We start from the raw sequence: 22,210 nt of genomic DNA on the forward strand, positions 1-22,210 counted from the left end.
TAGGACAATCCTCCTTGTGTTCAACCCTGAAAGAGAATTACTTTCTATCAGTAAAGCAGGTAACTTGTCCAAGTGGTTTTCACATTCATTGATTTTACTACAATAATTATTACACCTGTTACATTTTGGCTGAGTTATAGAAACATTTCAAACACAAGTAGGAGCTCTGCTCTGCTTTAAATGTTTTATAACTCTATAAAGACTCTAACAAGCCAATCAACTGCATAATTAAGTTCAACATCAAACGTCAACTGAAATATTTAAAACAGTAAAGCTAATGTTGAGTTATACTATCCTGGAGTAACGGTCAATTTGTAGATGTGTACTGTGAAATTCACAGATTCCCATTTTTCAAGTGTTTGATAGTAAATTCATCATTGTATTTCGTATGAAAAAATTGGGTGGTCTTCTCTGTCTGAGAGACGTGATAAGCATATATACTTATTTATCTACAAGGCCCTTATTGTGAAGCTACAATCTTAGATCACAACTATGCTTGATTGGTCCTCTGGATCACATCATACTCAGTCTAATGATCGAGTTTCACTCACTGATTTGTTTTATATCTTGTATCTTTTATCATCTATATACTTGTTTTAATTAACATCGACATGACTGTAATGAGGGTCAGCTTTCAATGATTTTCGAGTTTAATGAAGGTAATAATAAAACTGATATTAGGAACCTCTTCACTCTAATAATTCTGGGAATTATCTGATGGATACTGTCACGTGTCATAGAAACTTTAAATAAGGATATAGAAAGTTAGTGACGAAAAAAAAAATTAAGAAGAGGAAGAAGAAAAACAAAAAAATATTGTACAAATAAAGTTGGAAAATATTTAAAAGAAAAATAAATAGCATTGAAATGTAGTTTATATTGGATTACCCCTCCCTCCTTAAAATGAAAACTAACTAACAAGCAAAGTCCCACAAGGACAATACATGATATTTAACAACCCCGCTGTGTTAAATCTTGATTAGATAAAATGGAAATCCATCAGAGCTGTTTTTTATCAATAGTGACATATAATAAATAATCATTTTAATATTTTTTCAAAAACCTTTATAATCAGTTCACAGAGCAGGAATGGATCAATGGATCAGCTGGGAATTGTGAATTTCTTTCATTTGATAAATTTAGTTTTAAATGGAAGTATTTGGCCTAAAGTTTAGTCCTCATTGTTAACATAATAGCTGAAATAAATAAACTCAATTTACCTTCCATGTTGTCAAAAACAGAGTTCAATTCAGAAAATTCTTCAGATCTGTGAGATGTCCTCACCGAGAGTCTTTTCTCTTGTTCTCTTGCTCCGACTTGCCTCTGGCACTATTTTTTTCTACCTATCTGACTTGTTTCCTGGCTGCAGGTTATGAACACATATTGTATTATGGCATTAATGAGATCCACGCGTGCGGATGTAGAGGAGTCGTGCGTAAAACTCAGACACCCAGACACCCATTATTTTTGCGCTTTAACAGCAGTCGCGCGCGGAATATCTCTGCTCGTGTGAGAAATACTGTAGCCTGTGAGGAGAAAACCATGCGCTGAGCTCGCGCAGACTCCGAAGCAGCGCGTGACTGTTATCCCCGAGTGCACAACTACCATCACTGCCCTCCGGCACGTAACACTTTCACCTGCTCGCTCGAGAGTGGTTGGCGGATTCAGTTACCATTATATCACTAAATATAACTGGTTAATATAACTGAACTCTGTCTTTTGTTTCTTCCATTAGTGACATTAACTTGATAAAACACTGGGATTTTTTTCTGTTTTTACTTAGTTCCTATAGTTGTTTTGTTATTGTTTGTTTTAGTAAATTTCTTTGATTCAAGATGTGATTCTTTGGCCCTGAAAGTCATAAACATATTAGTAATTTGTTTTTTGATTTTTTTTAACTTAGATCCTGCAGTTATTTTTATATTGTTTATTCTGGTAAAATGTCAGTGCTTTGCTCAATCATTGTGTTTTCTCTCTCCCTGTGTGACCTATGAACCTATTGATAGCAGCAAGTTTATGGGTGTGTGCTCTCTGTCTCTGTCTGTACCTGTGTGTTAGAGTATGTGTGAGGATTTTTATCTTTGTGAGGACCAATTACAATTTTAGATCTGTGTGTGAGGTATAAGGTGTATGAAGTATACTTTTGTTTGACAGTTTGATTTTCACAAACAAACAATAAAATGTTGCTGTTGATGAATAAACTGACTGAATATTAAAGCTTGAATGAGCTGTTGTTATTTATTTGTTTATTATTATCAAATAGCAAATTTAAGCTGTGGTCTGTGTCACTGTTGGTGGCTCAACATCAGTTTTTATTCTGTGATTTGGATCATGGTTTTATGAGGAAAGAGACACCTGAAACAATTCTTAATAATCAATTTTATTGTTGAATTGTTTCATTGTTCAGCTATTAGAATTTCATTTTGAAAAAAACAACAACAAAATAAGAGGTTATATAATAACAATAAGAATTTATTGCATAAACAAAACATTTTCCCTGTATCATTAACAAAAAGTTGAAGCACAATTAGAATAACAAACAGCTTTAAAACATTTGTTACCAAGAGATTTATGCTCATGAAAATCTTAAAGATTCTCTCAAGAACTCTTATATACATCTAGTTTCAAAGAGCAACATTTTGAAATAATAAATCAAAGTCATTGACAGATATTAAAAACATTTGATAGAATACTTTTAAAAGTCAAATGTTTGCTGTGTTTTTGTAAGAATATCTGGCAAAAGAAGATAAACTACAGTAAGATATTGTTCACAAGGAGTGTCAAGTGAAACAGAAACTAACTTCTGCATTTGTTTCCCTGCTTTGCCTTGTTTTGATCCAAGATGGACACATACTGTATGTGACTAAAGCCTATTTAGTAGATGTCAGAATTTTAGGAGCAATATAGTTCCCATACAATAGGAATGGATTAATGAGAGGCAAATTGTAAAGCATTTGAATAAAAGCACTATATATAATAGTATAGTAACAAGAACAATATAACAGTCAATTTATTTCACTTGTCTATCAAAAGTGGACCTTTCTCCTCACTTTACTTATGCTTTTTGCTGTTTTGTATTTTTTTTAAGTGTTTGTAGAGATTTGTCACAAACAGACTTTACTGTGTTGTCTGCTGCCTCTCCTACTGAGTCTGCTTTATCAGCTTCACAATGTTCTATAAAACCTCCTACTACTGCTCCTCTGGTAATATCAACTAATTAAAAAACATTACAACTCCTTTCATGCTTGATAATCATGCTGTACACTATCTGCAGCGTCTCATTGGTGTAGTAGCCTCCATTGTTTTCCATCACTATGTTGTCTATTGTGTTGAGTAGCTTTGCCACCTGGAACTGGTTGCTCCTGTATTCATTAGGTCGGTTGTTCCAATACTTATTATCAACAATGTGGCACCGGCCGCCGCACTTCTTCACCAGATCCCTCAGACCTTGATTCTGTTGAACAAACTCCTCAATTGTCATCCTTTCAAGGAGCTGGTCACCATGAGTGAAGACAATTGCAGCATATTTGAAAGCTTCTTCAGAGAAATATTCACATATTTTCCTGATGACAGCTTTCTCATGCTGTGTGAATTTCTCCACTCTAAGCAAAATGAGAAAAGCATGAGGCCCAGGAGCACACTCAGTGATACACCTCACTATCTCAGGTTTCACGTTCTCTTCAGACATGTCTGTGTTAAAGAAACCAGGAGTGTCAATCAACGTGATGCTTCTTCCATTAACAGATCTGGTTTCTGCTTGACATTCTCTTGTTTCAGAGTTAGAAATATGGCCGACTATGAACACATTCTCTCCAAATATTGTGTTAGCTAGGCTACTTTTCCCAGCTCCATTTCTTCCAAGCAGGACAATCCTCCTTGTCACTAGAAGAGAATAATGTATCATAATCAGTCATGTACATTTGTGTCTTGCTGCCTCCTCACAGTGCTATTTGGGTTCTGGGAGAGTTTTGACCATTGTGCTACTGAACAAAATGTTAAATCATATTTAACTAACTGAAAATTGTTTGGTTTGCTGATGGCAGAACTGAGCAAATCAATAGATTTATGTAAGAATATAAAGTAATTTATCTAATTATGTTTCATGGCTTTGTTATTCACTTTGTATGATTTGTCAATATTGCAGTTTCAGTGAGGGCTGCACCTCTTTTAGAGGTGTGGACTTGAGTCATGTTTAAACTACTTTTGAAAGTAAACTCTGAACGTTGCTTTTCATTCACCAAGGTAATTTTGTGCTCAGAGATTCAATAATACAATTATAGACAGTGGTTCCCTTTTAAAATTTACATACAAATATAAAAGCAAGCTTGTCATTATTTTTGGCTTTATTTCTCTGTAGCACATGGTCAGACTTTAAAATATATAGATTTATGATATTTGTCAGCATTTATGAAAACTGTAGCTGTATATTCAGTATCCTTGCCGCTTCAATTTTCACATAACAAGCAGTGATCAACACTAGTCTGCCAGAGAAGACTAATAAAGCACTTGTAAATCAGGAATTTGATCAGACTTAAGGACTGCTATGTTGCCGGCATTATACCAAACAACTTTTCAAACAATTTCGCTGTTGCAGACAAATTTCCACTGTTGGAACAAATCATGAGAGTTTTGCTTGAGTTGAGGCCCGCTCCCCTCATCTCAATCATTTGGTGTAAGGTGGTCAAAAAACTCAGTCTGAGCTGTCAGAGATTTGATTTGATAAAATCAAACATGTTTAATATTATCAGAAGTCTTTAGTCTGGGCTCATGCAAATAGTGAAGTTCAGTGACAAGAACATTGTCAACACCCAATAGGGTCGGTGTACCCTTCCTACAAAGCTTTGTTCAATTTGTTTGATAACAGGATAAACCAGGGGCAGATCTAGGATTTTTCTGAATCGGGGGCCATAAAGGGGCCACATTTTACACAGAGGGGCCAAGTACATGTCCTACATCCATGCACAATTCCTTATTCAGTAAGATGTATATTTAACCAGTCATTCCTTGTTTGCTGTTGGCTCTATAGCTTTGATCAAAGACACACATCATTCAGGGCTCGACATTAACACTTGTCTTGGACAAGTGGATTTTTTCATAGGACAAGTGGAAGAGAAATTCACTCGCCCCATCGGACAATTTAAGAGTCATACATTCATGGTATGTGTAGTGTTTCCCCTACCATTGCCTGACCCCCACCCCTCCTGAAAGAAACAACTAAAAACAAATGTAACTTATAGTAGCAGGATAGCAGGAGTGTGATAGGCTCGCACGTGTTCATACTGTATGTATGTCGCATACACTGTATTATGGTATGTTGTAATCAAGGCTGTAGTGGAGACTAAACACCCGTGAATGCTTTTTAGCCAAATTTTAAATTCAGAAACAGTGTTTATGCACTTTCATCACTTTACAGCTGTTAGTGGCTCAGACTGGCTTCCTACTGCAGTTTCTGTTGTAGCTTCTAGGAGCACTCATTTTGTTTTTCCGAACACTGTATCCTTTTATGAGACACGGAGACAGCTGTTACACGGACCAACAAACTACTGCCCACCCGTGCTACGCAGGTGTTTAAAACAAACAAACCCTCCATACTGAAGCTAGCAGGCAGATTGGGGCCGTTTCATGAGACATATGAATGAATCAGAGTTGAGAGGATGATATATGACATTAATTGACATGTGCAGCATCAAATAATAATCTGTTAGACAAAATACAACTAAGTAATAACTAGCAAAAACTCTTCAGTGGAGCTTGTAAAGTTTTTTAAATTGACATTAGTGGTTTTTTTTTTACCGTCCGGTTTATCAGGTGCTGCTGTGTTACATTACAGTAATATTAATGTAGCTGATAGTTTGGATAACTCGACTGCTGATACATTCCCTCTGTGTGTCGTTTGTCCACATTTACTGTAATTAACACCATACAAGTTAAAGTTCTGCTTCATGCTCTGTCAGACTTTTTAAAGGAGAGCTTTTTACATTTTCAGAGTGAGTGAAGGAGTCAGGAGAGAGGAGACAGAAGTGAGGAAGAATTGCAGGATGTAATGGTGTTGGTGTTGAAAAACAAAGAGAAGGTAAAGAACTGATTCAAGATTTAAAGAGAGAGTTTAAGGAGGAAAGAGAAACACATAGAAGCAGCCCAGGCATCAGGTGATGGAGAGACATAAATACATTCAAAGCATGAGGCAGAAAAAACTGGTCTGACTTCACTTGTCACCTGTATCTAGATGAATTTATGTTCTGATAAATATTTTTAAAAGCACAATCTGTTATCCAAATGTACACTAAAGGACAAAAGTCAAAGCACAAGATTAAAACCTGCTATTAAAGGACTTACAGATCTTTGAATACAGGAACTAACACTACACAACAACTATATTAACATTTTTCATTAATAGTTCATTAACAATACTAGTAGCCCCCCCCCCAAAAGGAATCCAAGGGGAAACACTGTCACTCATCATCATTACACGTCAGAAGGATGATCAATGGTTAATCTTTAGAGCTCATATTGAAACAGATTTTACAAAGTGCTTTGCAAGGATCAAATGAAAAATTAAATGAAAAAAATGAATTATTGTCATTTTCACCTATTGTGACTTTTGTGCCTGGACAAGTGAGAGGTAAATTTACTTGTCTGAAGGACAAGTGCCTCAAAAAGTTAATGTCGAGCCCTTACTTTGAATATAAAATGCAAATTGTGCCTTGTTCAGACACATTGTGTACTTCCAAAAAGCTTAGAAAATAATTGTTAATATGTAGTTTATTAAAGTTCCATTAACAATATTTGCAGGATGAAAATATATACATACCATAAGGTCCCAGGGAAGCAGAATAATTCTTTGACGGCTGCACAGGACCCTCTGCTCTACACTGGGAAACATCTGTAAAGAAGCAAATGAAATAAGACTTATTTAACTCTTACTCAAATGTGAATGCACCTCATTTTCCATAACCTGACTGTCATCATGACATACACAAACAGTAATTACATAAATTTTGATCCAGAAGTAATTTATAATCTAATTTATATTCTGGTCACTACAATAGAAGTTTTAAAGAAAAGACTCAATGCTTGAAATATATATATATATATATATATATATATATATATATATATATATATAAAATATATAGCAACTGTACATACCTGCAAACACTCTCGATTTTTGCGGGAGTTTGCGCAGCTGCTCTCTGCGCTGGCAGTCCTTCATCCAGTCCTCTGTCCTCCGCTGCTGATGTGACGCACTGCATGCAGGTACCGCTGGTAGAGAGAGAGAGGAGGTACTGGTTTGTCTCAGCCAGTAGCTAAATTTACAACTTTGATACACAGTTAGGCTACATACAGACAGCTTTCGTTGTGTAAAACAGGTGGTTTGATGAAGCACTTATTGACTTTCTACTCGCGAAGGTTTTGTTGCACTTACATTAGCCTAACAAGTGTATCATCTACTCCAACAAAACGTTATCTTCCACCTAATGCCTAATGTTCAATAAACCTAAGTTCAGTAACTGAAGCAAGTAAACGCTCTTTCACACGTTAACACAAACTAATGTGTGGAATGTTCATTTACTATAGGGTTTCTGTGGAGGATGAAACTCTGCGCGCTATTGTGCGCTTCAGCTCTCCGTGCAGTCTCATGGTGCGTTCAACTCACATCGGAATAACCAGTTTCCCGCCTCTGATATTCAGGTCATATCGGAATTACCAGTTCCCACTTACGATTCTCATTAACATCCAAGCCGCATCCCAGTCATAAACATGGGAATCTTTCCCATTATTACCTCCCCCCACATGACGTAAACGAAGCATCACTGTAGTTACAAAAAGAGAGTCAGGCGACAAGTGACAGGACAGGAGCAGTTCAGGGGCCAATGAGATTTCAGCTGTGGCCAGTGCCAGTCTGGCCCCGCCCCTGGATCTGCCCATGTGCATAAACCATGGATGTATAAAGAGAACTGGATACAGGAAGGACGCCAGGCTTTGAAGCAAATTTGACATAGCGGCCAAACCGTGTAATTACAACGTCACGTGATGCATGCTGGCCCAAAAACACTTTTTCCCCATAGACTTACATTGTGAAAGAGACGTCAGTAAATCAGCGGATAAATTTTTCTGAGTGTCACAACCCTCATGAAATGACTTGTCTCACTATCAGAATTAAATCCGTTCAGTCTGATCACATTTCAAAAGCCTAGAAGAGCTGCATGATTGAATTGTTTTATCCCCATTCAAGTTAGCCGGACGGCTAAACCGGAAGTAGCCAACTCAGCCAGCGAAAGTCACTAGTGCGCATGCTCTATGGGCCGCACAATGCGGAAGATCCGGGTACTTGCATACTGGGAAATCGAATTTTTTTGCTTCATGCGCCACTAAGCAACTTTCATAGGAATGAACAGGGCCCTACCTCCGACGCTGTATCCAGTTCTCTTTATACATCCATGGGATAAACAAATAAACAATGCATTATTTTGTTTTTCTGTTTGTTTGAATTAAAAAAGCAGAAATTGATGTGCTTTTCCCGATTTTGTCTTCAGATTGGAATAGAAATTAAACCAAAACCAGAAAACAACTTGTTTTCTTGTTTATTATTATGTGCGCCTCCTGACCGCAGGTGTCTGATTGGCTGGTGGGGACAACTTGTCCCGCCTATTACATGCTGTTATAGCCGCACACAGATCCCGCTGTTGTAGGCGAGTCTCGTCGGTTTTCTCTCTAGATGCACATTTTGTGGAGGCGCCAACTCATGAGGAAGACTCTGTGTTTATGTAAACATACACAGCCTGGTTGCCAGAATAAAACACTGGCATTGTACATTTCTGCAAACCACAGAAACTTTGAGTATCTACGTTTCAACACGTGTAATACATAGCATATTAATATTTCAACAATACACATCATATTAACATTTAAACAAAACGTATCATATCAACATTTCCAAAATACGTATCATATCAGCATTTCTTAAGTGACGTAGTTCACACATCATTCTAGAACATGCGCGTCAACAAGCAGCAAAGTCTAGAGCAAAGCTCTCAGTTTTTGCTGAATTTTGCTTTATTTTTTTGTGTTTTTGTTGTTTTTTGTTGGTTGCTGATGGATGTTTCTGTGGGGAGAAGAGTTTCCAGGGAAGAGCTTCTTTCGTTGAGGCGGAGCAAATCTGGAGGATACCACCCTCTTATACCTGAGATAAAGAGGTTTTTTCGTGGTTGCCGTGCTGGTGCAAAGGTGAAGGCCAGGAAATGGAGGTATAAGCCCTTTCTGCCATCGGTCATTATGGGAAATGTCAACTCTCTGCCCAACAAAAGTGATGAGCTGGAGATATTGGTGAAGACTCAGAAAGTATACTATAAGTGCAGCATGTGTTTTACTGAAACCTGGTTGAATCAAAACATCTCTGATTCCTGTGTGGGACTACCTGGTTTCACTCTCATACGGATGGACAGAGACACTAAAGCTAGTGGAAAGAAGAAAGGAGGAGGACTGGCTTTATTTGTGAATCAGAGATGGTGTAATCCTTCGCATATTGCTGTTAGGGAGAAGATGCGCTGTCCAGATATTGAATTATTGGCAGTTAGTATGACACCATACTATGTACCAAGAGAATTCAGTCATATCATAACACTACTTGTGCACATTCCTCCCAAGACAACTAATGAAGTTCCATGTGAAGTTCTCCATGAAACTGTTGCCAGGATACAGACTAAACATCCTGAGGCACTTGTATTAATATCTGGAGATTTCAACCATGTTAAACTGTCTTCCCACCTGACTGGATTTATACAGTTTGTTAATTGTCCTACCAGAGAAAGTAAAACACTTGATCTGCTATATGCCGATGTCAAAGAAGCTTACAGAGGTACTGCCTTACCACCACTGGTCCGGGCAGATCACAACCTGGTTTTTCTGCAGACCTGCTACAAGCCCTGTATGCTGAGTCAGCCTACAACTACCCTCACAGTCAGGAAATGGACACCTGAGGCTAGTGAGGCTCTAAGGAACTGCTTTGAATGCACAGATTGGAATGTGCTACTAGAAACAGATGGGAACAGTATGGACATTGACATTCAGGTTGATTGTTTTACTGAGTATATCAACTTCTGCAGAGATACAGTCATACCTACAAAGACTGTACGATGTTTCCCCAATAACAAACCCTGGATCACAAGTGACATAAAAGCAATCCTCAACCAGAAAAAAGAAGCTTTTAGAGACGGTGACAAAGAACAGCTCACACAGGTGCAACATGAGTTGAAGAGGAGATTGAAGATGGCAAAGGTGGAATACAAAAAGAAAATTGAAAGAAATTTACAACACAGGAACATCCGGGAGTTGTGGAGAGGAATCAACACCATCTCTGGCTACAACAAAAAGAAAAGACAGCCAATAGTGGGTGATGTGGACAGAGCCAATGAACTTAACCAGTTGGCCACACCCACTTCCACTGCTGCTCCTTCTTTTCCATATGGATGCATCTCACCCGCGGCTCCTTCTTCTCCTCCACATGTGTGTTTCTCTACCACAGCTCCTCCTTCTCCTCCACCTACACATGTGTCCATCTCTACTGCTGCAGCTACTCCAGTTGTCACACCTGTGCCTCCACCCTTGTCTGTCACTGAGATGGGGGTGAAGTTGGAGCTCGGGAGACTTTGCTCTGGGAAGGCTGCTGGCCCAGATGGTGTGTGTCCAAGGCTACTTAAAGACTGTGCTGCCCAATTGTGTCAACCTCTCCAGAAGATCTTCAACCTGAGTCTACATTTGAGGCGGGTCCCGGCTTTGTGGAAAACATCTTGTATTGTACCGGTACCAAAAATAAAATGTCTGGCTGAACTAAATGACTACAGACCAGTGGCCCTTACGTCGCACATCATGAAAACCCTGGAGCATCCGCTTCTACACCTACTGAGGCTTGAGGTCAAAGACAAACCCTATCCCCTGCAGTTTGCATACAAAGAACACATTGGACTGTATGATGCTGTCCTTTACAAGCTCGACCGTGCCCTCTCTCATCTGGAGGAATCAGGCACTTATGTAAGAATCATGTTCTTTGATTTTTCAAGTGCATTCAACTCCATCCAACCCATCATACTCAAAGACAAGCTCAGAGAGATGGGAGTTGATCCCTCCTTTGTTTCCTGGATCACTGATTACCTGACAAAACGGCCACAGTTTGTCAGGTTGGGGGACTGTGTTTCTGGGATGGTAATGAGCTGCTCGGGGGCTCCACAGGGGACTGTACTGGCTCCATTCCTGTTCACATTGTATACCTCAGACTTCAAATACAACTCTGAGTCCTGCCACATCCAGAAATACTCGAATGACACTGCTATTGTAGCGTGTATCAGGAACGGACAGGAATCCAAATACAGGAATCTGATAACAGCCTTCAGTGGCAGGAGTCGAAAAAACCACCTTCAACTGAACACCTCAAAAACAAAGGAAATGATCGTGGATTTCCGTAGGTCTAAGCCCCCTCTGGAGCCAGTGAAAATCTGTGGGGTGGACATTAAAGTGGTACACACCTACAAATATCTAGGGGTCCTTGTGGATGACAAGCTGGACTGGTCCTCTAACAGCGACGCCCTCTACAGGAAGGGGGAGAGCCACCTGTTCTTCCTGCGGACGCTGAGGTCCTTTGATGTGTGTGTGGAAATGATGACCATGTTCTACCACACGGTGGTGGCCAGTGCACTCTTTTTTTCTGCAGTGTGCTGGGTAGGCAGCCTTACAGACAAGAACACCAAGCAATTAGGCAAGCTGGTCAAAAAAGCGGGCTCAGTGCTGCAAGAGATTGGACCCGCTAAGATCTGTGGTGGAGAGAGGCACACTGAACAAACTGAAAGCTATAATGGACAATAGCAGACACCCTCTCCACAGCCTCCTGGAGCAACAGAGGAGTAGCTGTAGCAGTCGGCTGCTCTCATTGTGCTGCAGAATGGAGCATTTCAGGAGATCCTTCGTCCCCACAGCAATAAGCAATTCATCTTGAATTGACTGAATAGTTTTTTGTTTTTTTATATTTGATTTTGATGAGCTCTTGACAATTTGAATTTCCCTTCGGGGATCAATAAAGTTATATCTATCTATCTATCTATCTATGAGATCTATGTTGGGCCTCAACCATGGGGTCAGACGAAGGCAGGCCTACATGCAAAATCTGAGGCCTGGCTACGAGGCCTCCTCTTTCCTTTGTTCCCTGAAACAAAGAAGCAGCACCGAAATGCCGCCCTCAGACTCCATTTCCCCTGATGCTTTGCAAGTTCGCACCTAAGTGTGAACTCAGCAGCAAGCCTCAGGCTCTCATCTCTGATTGGCAGCTGATATGGAAATAAGTCTCGTCCCTTTCCAGTGTGTCTGCACTAAGAGAAGGTCCGCTTTTTCTGTCAGTCAGATTACCAATGGAGGTGAATTGTGCATATGTGCTTGCCCCCCTTTTCTTTTGGAGCTGTTTGCAACCCAGCACTCTCACTTTGCCTGCGGAAGGAAGACAGGATTTTCTTCACATAGACGTGGATAACTTCTACGCCCTGTTATCTACCAACTGAGTCGACCATCCTGAGTTTCTTTGCTGCCCCACCGAGAAACCAGCTGCCGTCAGCCTCAAGGAAATAAGGACAACACCGCCAGTACCACACACCAGAGGACCCGTGCTGGATCTCACTGACGGACTCACACACACACACACACACTGGTTCGCTTCCGAGAGCGAGTAACAAGTAAGGCCCTGTTTGCACCTTGCATTAACATCCATCTTGGGTGATCCAATCACAAGTGGACAGCTCTAAGTACAGGTGTGAATGCACCCAAGACGCATTGAGGAGGCATTGAGATCCGATCACTCAGACCACATTCATTCACCTCATTTATGGTGCCTGTTTCACTTCTTTACTGGGTGAAAGATGATGGTGTAAGTGACTTCATACCATAGACTGAAAGAGTCCACAGTTTAATGTATCCACATCAGACACAAACTATGTTCCATCATGTATCTAAATATGACACAAAGTTTGACTTTGTGTGAGAAACAACATGAAACAATCATTTCTAAATACTTATGTATTTGCAGCATCTTCATTTATGGTATGTAAAATACATATTAGAAAAAAAAATGCAAATTCTATTCTATCTATATTTACATTTTGGAGTCACAGATGAATTGTAGCTGCCACATTAGTTTGTCTGAATGTACAGTGAAGCTTCATGTTCTTAATTTCTGGACAGAACAGTACAGATAGCAGTCTGGTGGTGGTGTAGCAGTCTCCGTTGTTTTCCTCCACTGTCTTGTCTATGGTTTTGAGTAGCTCTGCCACCTGGAACTGGTTGCTCCTATATTCATCCTGATTGTTGTTCTTCCAGTGTTTATTATCAATGACGTGGCATCGGCCGCCACACTTCTTCACCACATCACTCAGAACTTTGTTCTGTTGGACTCCTCAATTTTCATTCCTTCAGGGAGCTGGTCACCATGCGTGAAGACAACTGCAGCATATTTGAAAGCCTCCTCCGAAAAAGTCTTTCGTATTTTGTCAATAACCTGGTTCTCATGCATCGTGAATCTCTCAACTTTAAGTAAAATGAGAAAAACGTGAGGCCCAGGAGCGCACTCTATGATACGCCTCACCATCTCATTCCTCAGCTCCTCCTCCGACATGTCTAGGTCAAAGAAACCAGGAGTGTCGATCAAAGTGATGTTTCTTCCATTGACAGATCTGGTTTCTTTTGCACATTGACTTGTTCCAGAGTTTGGATCATGGTTTATCTTGACGATATCTTATCCTATCTTTATCTTCCTCTCTGAATAAGATTTTTAGTGCACTGCTTTTCCCAGCTCCAGTTTTTCCTAGCAAGACAATTCTTTATGCACACAGTAAAAATCACAATAAAGAGGGACAGCACACACTAAATTAGGTTGCAGTCATAACTGGTAAATGAGGTCATGTAGAATCCTTGATTTTGGTTTGAATGTTTTTATCCACATGTGAAAAGTAGCTGAAGTTAACAAGTACACTAGCACTGTATTTGTAGAAATTTTTATGTAATTTCTTTTATGCTGGATGTTGTGAAATATTATTTTTTTTTTGTTTCAGCAGAAATTGTGGGTAAATAAGGGCAACAGATGGGAAAATCCTCCCCAAGATACATTTGCATTGATCACATTAGAGGACCAAGCAGAGACATTGGTATGCTTCTTTTCCAGAAGGAGAGTTTTTATATATTTACACCTCAAATTCTTTACTCTGACATTTTCTCAAATTTAGACATATTGTGTTGAAAATATTTATATTTTTACTAGATTTTAAGATGCAGTACATTTTAATAATTGATACATTTTACAAGATAGATTTAAAGAATTATCGATTGTATAAGTTATGAATATGAAATATCTTTTATGATTAAACAATGAAACATGTTTAAAAATGAAGAACATCTTGTACATAAAAACTGATCATTTCTCAACAATCAAATCAGATTTATTGTGTAATTTTGTAAACAGCTGTGAGGTTTAAGCTGTTCACAGATACATTTTTTAAATGCATAGTGATGCATCTCAGGTGTTAAAACTGTATACACAGTCAAAACTTTTGATTAAAACAAAAATGACTGCAGTTTAAAATTCTTCATGAGACAACTGTGTTGTGCTCAGAGCAAACAAAATATCATAAGTGAAAATAATTAACTCACCGCTCATGTTGTCGAAAAGAGCAACTGCAGAGTGACAATTAAAATGATGAGACTGCCTGTGTGAGTAGGTTTCTCTTTTACACTTATTTATCAGGTGCATTGTGGGGCAGACTTAAGGTAAGACAAGTAGAAACTGTCTGGAGCACCGAACTAAAAGGGATCCAAACAGCTATAGATTTATTATGATGTTTAGATATGAAACATATAAAATCATGTTGCTATTCTAACTAATTATAACCAGAAATGACTTTTTTTTTTAAAGCAATCATTGTAAATGTGCTACTCCCTCCGTGCACTACAGATTAATGGACTGTTCCATAACTGGAAGAACCACTGACCCCAGCACATCACATCACAGTGAGAGTTGTTGTACTATTGTCCTGCTATTGCTGTGGCTTCTCTTTTTTTCAGAAAGTCAAACCAGGCAAAGCTTCCACTTAATGACATTTTGATTGTATCCAAATGTTAATAGTAATAGGTTGTTTTTATGTGTAGTTGAAGGGAACATTCTCAGGATAATTTAGGTATAAGGTTTGAAAGTAAAACTTGTAGTTAAATGTCTGCATGTGACATTATTGTTTGGGGGTCTGATGGATAAAAGAACCTTATCTCACAGTGCACAATGTCAGTAAAGAAAAAGTACAGAATGACAGTTGCCTGAATCTGCTGTTATGTTTCCATAACGGCGATAGATGGAGCAACAATAGCATGTTGTTATTGTCTTTTTAACTACATTATGAAGTCACAAATCACATGTGCTTTCAAATAAAATATTTATTGGTTTAACTAAAAACTTTATTTGCTCAGATTACATTCTGTCAAATCTTTCTATACTGATACTTTGTTATCAAGACAAAAGAACAAAGTATTTTTCCAAAACCTTATAAACAAAATATAATAAGAAGGACAATGAAGAAATCTTTGTTTTAGGTTGTGATGAAATCAAAGTGTCCATGTACTGCAAACGAAGCTTCCACATCAGTAACTGAAGAGTTTCTGTGTGTCTCAGATACAGTAAATACGTTTCTCCTGCGTTCCAGTGTCTTTGACTTCATTGGATTCTAACAGCATTACATGCCAACTTTGATTTTTCCACACCATCATGTACAATATTTCATCTTCTGATCTTTTATGACATAACAACTCACATTGGAGGTTAAATACTGTCATTGCAGATATCTAGGCATTTATTTTAAACTCAAACATGCACATACATACTGCAAGCGAGCCATTTGAGCTTTCCTTGTTTCAACAGGACATCTCATTTCACTATCACACTGTATAATTAGACACCAAAGAGAAAGATTCATATCTATTTTGTCAAAAATACAAAGCCACTCAAGCTCTTAGCCTCTTTTTTTCTGTTCTTCATCACTCAATATGTCTCCCTCCTTCATTCCCTTTCTTCCTAGACAGTGACAAACAGTAGCCTGGCGGTGTAGGCCAGGTCAGTGCGGTAAAGCAGGAAGTTGATCACCGCCACTGATCAGTTTTGGACTGTGATAAGATGATGGTAGTGTATGGAATCAAATAATGGTCATAAATATTTTGAGCTTGAAGACAATGAAGACAACAACTCCCATGATCCCACGCTACTTCAACCATCATCAAACTCTGTCTTTTGTTATTGTTTTGATTGAGAGATCCCTATCGGCTGAAATTACATATTGTGTGTTTAGATTAATTAATTATTAAAATAACACTGATTAAATGCATCTGTTTTTCTTCTTTGTGAGCCACTCAGCTGATGGGATGAATGTAAATGATTAAAATAAAAAATATAAGACACTTGAAAACATATGAAGAATTTGCTGATTTATTGTTAAATTGTACATTTATATGCAAGCAAACAAACTGAAAATTAAATGAAAATTATGGAGGGATCACATCTAAACACCCATTGTCACTTCATAATCATTTCAGATAAAATGTATCAGGAAAAATAAAAATACCTTTTGATTCATGATGAATTTATGATGATATAACTCTCAGTTGATCACATTATTAATTAGCTCTGAGCAAGAATAGCTCAGAAACAAGCATTTACCCTTCATCTGCCATATTGTTCATTCTCAACAAAAAATGATGTGTTCTTATGAGAAAAAAATGTATTTATGTATTAGACCTTTTATTACTCCTGATGTTTGTCAGCTGCAGATGTAACAGATGTTGTTGCTCCTGCTGTGATTCCTGCTGCTATTCCTATTGCTACTCCTACAAATAATGCTATGTTTGGTCCTGTTTCATTCATTAATTTCATTGCCCCACCAAAGAAAGCTCCTAACAGTGCTCCTGTTACCTGCAGCTTTAAACAACTTTCCAAAGATGCTGGTTTTGTAAATGAGTAAAATAAAAAAAATAAGACACTAGAAAACATATGAAGAATTTGCTGATTTATTGTTAAATTATACATTTATATGCAAGCAAACAAACTGAAAATTAAATGAAAATTATGGAGGGATCACATCCAAACAACCATTGTCACTTCATAATCATTTCAGATAAAATGTATCAGGGAAAATAAAAATACCTTTTAATTCATGATGAATTTATGATTCATCATTTACAACAACTCTCAGTTGATCACATTATTAACTAGAAACTGCACTTTCTATAGAAATTGCGTGTGATTGCTGAAAGTGAATTTAGATTGCATAACTGGAAGCTGAACACTATTGAAAAATCTAGCAAGATTAAAATCCCCATGTTTGTAAAACAGACATGCTATGCACTGAGCTAACATGTCACACAGCAATGCCAGGCCAGATTCTGCTATTTAGTCTGTCAATTCATCCTTCAACTCTACTGAGCTCTGCCCTAAGAGGGGCTCGAACTCACAAACTTTGGATCAAAAAAGAAGTGACAGGAGCTTAAACCACTAGACTACTCAAACTGGAAAAGATGCATTTAACAATAATAGCAATCCATACTTTAGATAATAATGTTAAAGTGAGCTAGAGAGGAATTGACTTATGGTACTTGATAGAGATGGAAAGCAACTTTGTACATGACAGCAATATTATGAGGAGCACTGCAGAGAGCGGGTATTGAACACAAAACCTTGTCATCTAAGGGGTAGCTGATCATGAAAACAGTGTTCTAAACCACTGAGCCAACAGACATTCCCAGTAATGAAAGAAAAAAAAAATTTGATGATGAAAATGTATTTGTCTCAAACTAGAGCTTGAAGCCCAGAGATTTGTACATCATTAGTGAAGGCAAGACTTGTTTAACATGAGAATGAATGATATGTGTAAAAAGTGTTTGAAGGAAGAGAGAATCTGTAAGTTTAAGAAACTGCAATGAGGAGACACACATCCTGCAGACTGTATTGCAGTCAATGAGAACATGACAGGGACTCTCTATCAATTAAGGTTCAGATCTCAAAAACTTTAAGTCCTATGTGAAATGTATTTACATCGTGAGAGAGGGGAGGCTTGTGGCAACATACTGAGGCAAGACGTGCTTGAGGAGTTAAAATTGTGGGAGTGACAGCAGTTTAGAAAAACATTTCCGGTCTAAAATTATCTGTGCTCTCCACTGTGCCTGATCACATGACACAGTGGTGAGACCTGAAAAAGTCTTCAAAACCCCTTACTTTGGACTTAAATTGCTGAAAAACCACAAAAGATATCACTAAACAATCTGATAACTTTGAAAGTTCAAAGTTTTGTGAACTTTTTACAGTTTGAATGGCATCTCTACGATAAGGGACTTCCGAGCAGTTGAGTGTCAAAGTGACCAAGGTTCCAACTCAGTTGAAGGGTTCGTCCCATAGACTGCCATTATAAATTATAAATCATCATCATAAAACACCACAAAGTCATGTAGAGTCCAACAACCACTTTCAGATTTTAGATCAAAACATGCCCTGTTTGCTTACAGTAAACAAGACATTACAGAAGATAAGACAGGATGTACTGTGATGAATGCATGAATGACAACTTCCAGAGAAACAGGTTGAGGAGGAACCTGATGTGATGCTTAGTTAAATAGATTAAAACATTGATTACTGCTAGATTAACTTCTTATTTACTCTGTGTGGATTCTGCTTCAATGTTCATTCAAATTTGTTCCAAGGATTGTATGTTCTTTCATACAAATCATAAAGTTTGTTCAAGACAGCATCAAATGTCTTCTGTATTGCCTCCACTGGTGTAATTGCTACCTCAACTACCTTTTCTATTGCACTGACTGGTGGAGACACGCTTGCTGTCTCGGCTATTTGTTCTTCTACCACTGTTGCTAGTGGTGTTGCTATTACTTGTTCATCAAATAGTGGTATACCTCGGTTAATACATTCACAAATTTTGACTTGATCAACACAGCTGAGACAGTTGCAAATAATCCAGCAATGACTGCCAAACCCACAAAACCTCTAATCCATGTCCGTGGTGCATTGTTCAAATGCTTTTCAAGGACTCTGCTTTTAGCCTGCTGTCTGATCTCTTCCTGTGTCATGTTTCCTGATGACTGTCTGATGTGCTCTTCCTCTTTCTGTATTTCTCTCTCCACTGTTTGCAGCATTTCATTGGTGTAGTAGCCTTCATTGTTTTCCATCACTATCTCTTCTATGGTGTTGAGCAGCTCTGCCACCTGGAACTGGTTGCTCCTGTATTCATCCTGCTGTTTGATCTTCCAGTATTTATTATCAACAACGTGGCACCAGCCGCCGCACTTCTTCACCAGATCACTCATATGCTCACTTTCACTGATTGGGAGCTGGTCACCCTGGGTTAAGACAACTGCAGCATATTTGAAAGCATCTTCAGAGAAATATTCACACATTTTTGTGATGACAGCTTTCTCCTGCTCGGTGAATTTCTCCACTTTAAGCACAATAAGAAAAGCATGAGGCCCAGGAGCGCACTCAGTGATACACCTCACCATCTCAGGCTTCATGTCCTCCTCAGACCTGCCTGGGTCAAAGAAACCAGGAGTGTCGATCAAAGTGATGCTTCTTCCATTGACAGATTTGGTTTCTGCTTCACAAAAATGCGATTTCAAGTCATTAAAATTGTTTATTTTGAATTTGGCCTCTCCGAATATGGTGTTAGCCAGGCTGCTCTTCCCAGCTCCAGTTTTCCCCAGTAGGACAATCCTAATTGTGTTCAACCCTAAAAGAGAATTACTTTCTATCAGTAAAGCAGGTAACTTGTCTAAGTGGTTTTCACATTCATTGATTTTACTACAATAATTATTACAACTGTTACATTTTGGCTGAGTTTGAATGCTTTATAACTCTATAAAGACCAATAAATAACATTATCATGTTAAACATCAAACATCAACTCAAATATTTAGAAAGTAAAGCTAATGTTGAGTTATAATACTCTGGAGTAATGGTCAATTTGTAGATGTTTACTGTGAAATTCACAGTTTCCTATTTTTATTGTGTTTGATAATAAATTCATCTGTAAGAGACCTGAGTAAACTGACATTAGGAACTTCTTAACTGTCTGGGATATAGAAAGTTAGGGGAGAAAAGGAAACTAAAAGGAAGAAGAAATGTTGAAAAATATTTAAAAGAAAAATAATGGCATTGAAATGTAGTTTTTATTGTACTTGTACTATTGTACTCCCTCCCTCCTTAAAACTAATAAACTAACAAGCCAGATCTCACAAGGAGAGCACATGATATTTAACAATAAGGTTTAAAGTAGCATCTAAAAACATTTTTTACAGTCTCACAGAGAAGGAATGGATGCTCAAAGCATTTTATATCAGTTTTGATAAAGCTGGAAATTGTGAGTTTCTTTCATTGGAGGAATTTAGTTTTAAATGGAAGTATTTGGCCTAAAGTTTAGTCATCATTGTTAACATAATAGCTGAAATAAATAAACTCAACTTACCTTCCATGTTGTCAAAAACAGAGTTGTGATCAGAAAACTCTTCAGATCCACAAGACGTCCTCACTGAGAAGCTTTTCTCTTGCTCTGACTTGCATTATTTTTGTCTGACTTGTTTCCTGGCTTGTTTTCATGCAAGTACATTACAATGTTTTGTAGTTTCCATATGTATTAATATTTATAGATTTCTGTTCAGGAACACAATACATAAGAAATAATTTCACCTTGTATGTTATTTTAAATGTTAATGCCACACAAAATGATACACAGTTAAGGGATCATTCTGAAATTTAAAGAAAAAAAGGGAAAATTTTACCTCTTATATAGTATACAGTACTCATATTTTAACTTAGATATATATGATGGAAACGTCTGACTTGTACAACAACTGTAGAAGACTGCACAAGTAAAATTGTGGTTTGACACTTATGGCAGATACTTTGTGTAAACACTTCCGCTCGGAGGGCTGAGACTCTGAAATGTGATGAACAATGATGTAATCGTTCCTCATTTATGTTTCCTGTTTCACTTGTTTACTTGGTGAAAGGTGATGGTGTACGTGACTTCATACCATAGACTGAAAGAGTCCACAGTTAATAATGTATCTACATCATGTATCTAAATATGACACAAGGTTTGACTTTGTGTGAATAAAACAACATGAAACAATCATTTCTTTATAGTTACAATGTATTTGCAATATTTTCATTTATGGTATGTAAAATACGTTTCACAAAAAACAATGCAAATTCTCAGCGCCAGGAAATTTCTTGGTAAAAAGCATTGTGATCTTAATTTCTTTTCAGAGAAGACACAAAGTATTTACTTAATTGGTAACATTATTTCCTCTTTCTTAAGACAGCGAGCAAACTCATTGCTGAGGTGTTCTGGGAACAGACAGATGTCCTCATATTCTTACCCTGACCTTGGCATAACCATTTTTAAACTTATAGCTAAACTGTTTACAGTATGTTTTTCTGACACATTCACAAACATACTGTATTTGCAAAATGTTCAACAATTGGCAACTAAAGCATAAGCTACAGTAAACTTTAGATAACTAAAGATTCATGGATAAGTTAAGACAAATACTATTGTCAAAGTAAACATTTTACCAAAGTTGAGACAGCCTTGAAGTATGAAAAGGAAAAGAAAACTCGTCTATAATGCCAGAGTCAACCATTTTGTATATTCATACACGTCAATGAGTTTTCTCTGCATTTCACTATATATACTTACTAATGCTTATATTATCTCATGTGTAATCCACAGTGGCGAACTCAGGCTGACTGATGGCCATGGGTGAAAAAATATAAAGGGCACCTGATACATTCAGTAGGCCCCCATCAGCAGAGAGCGATGAATGTTTGGTAAAAAGGCTACATCCCCTAAGATTAACATTTTATAGGGTGATTCAAACAATACCTCTGTATTAAAAAGGATTTACTTACTTTATTTTGCAAACATCTCTGCAATTAAATAGAGTGGGTAACATTTTAAATGTTTATTTCTCAAACACATCTGTCATAAAAACATGAAACTCGTAACATTTTGAGAATTAGATGTGTTGAGCAGACTTGTCAGGGAAGGAAGAAGTAAGATTGGTGGAATTAAAGAAGGATTCTTTTGGTCATGAGTTTGTAAATGTAAATGACCTCATTATGATCAGTTGTGATCTC

At 37.8% G+C, this 22,210-nt stretch overlaps 1 protein-coding gene across 1 annotated transcript in view; it reads right to left on the minus strand.

The window, feature by feature from the left end:
- Window positions 1-22,210, minus strand: part of LOC122974477 (GTPase IMAP family member 8-like) — a 41,506-nt gene that overhangs the window by 974 nt on the left and 18,322 nt on the right. The window contains exon 7 of the mRNA XM_044342511.1: window positions 19,408-19,799. Coding sequence (XP_044198446.1) covers window positions 19,408-19,799 — 392 coding nt within the window. The remainder of the gene's footprint in view (window positions 1-19,407; window positions 19,800-22,210) is intronic.

This window comes from Thunnus albacares, chromosome 22 (genome assembly GCF_914725855.1).
Source record: "Thunnus albacares chromosome 22, fThuAlb1.1, whole genome shotgun sequence".
Lineage (NCBI taxonomy): Eukaryota > Metazoa > Chordata > Actinopteri > Scombriformes > Scombridae > Thunnus > Thunnus albacares.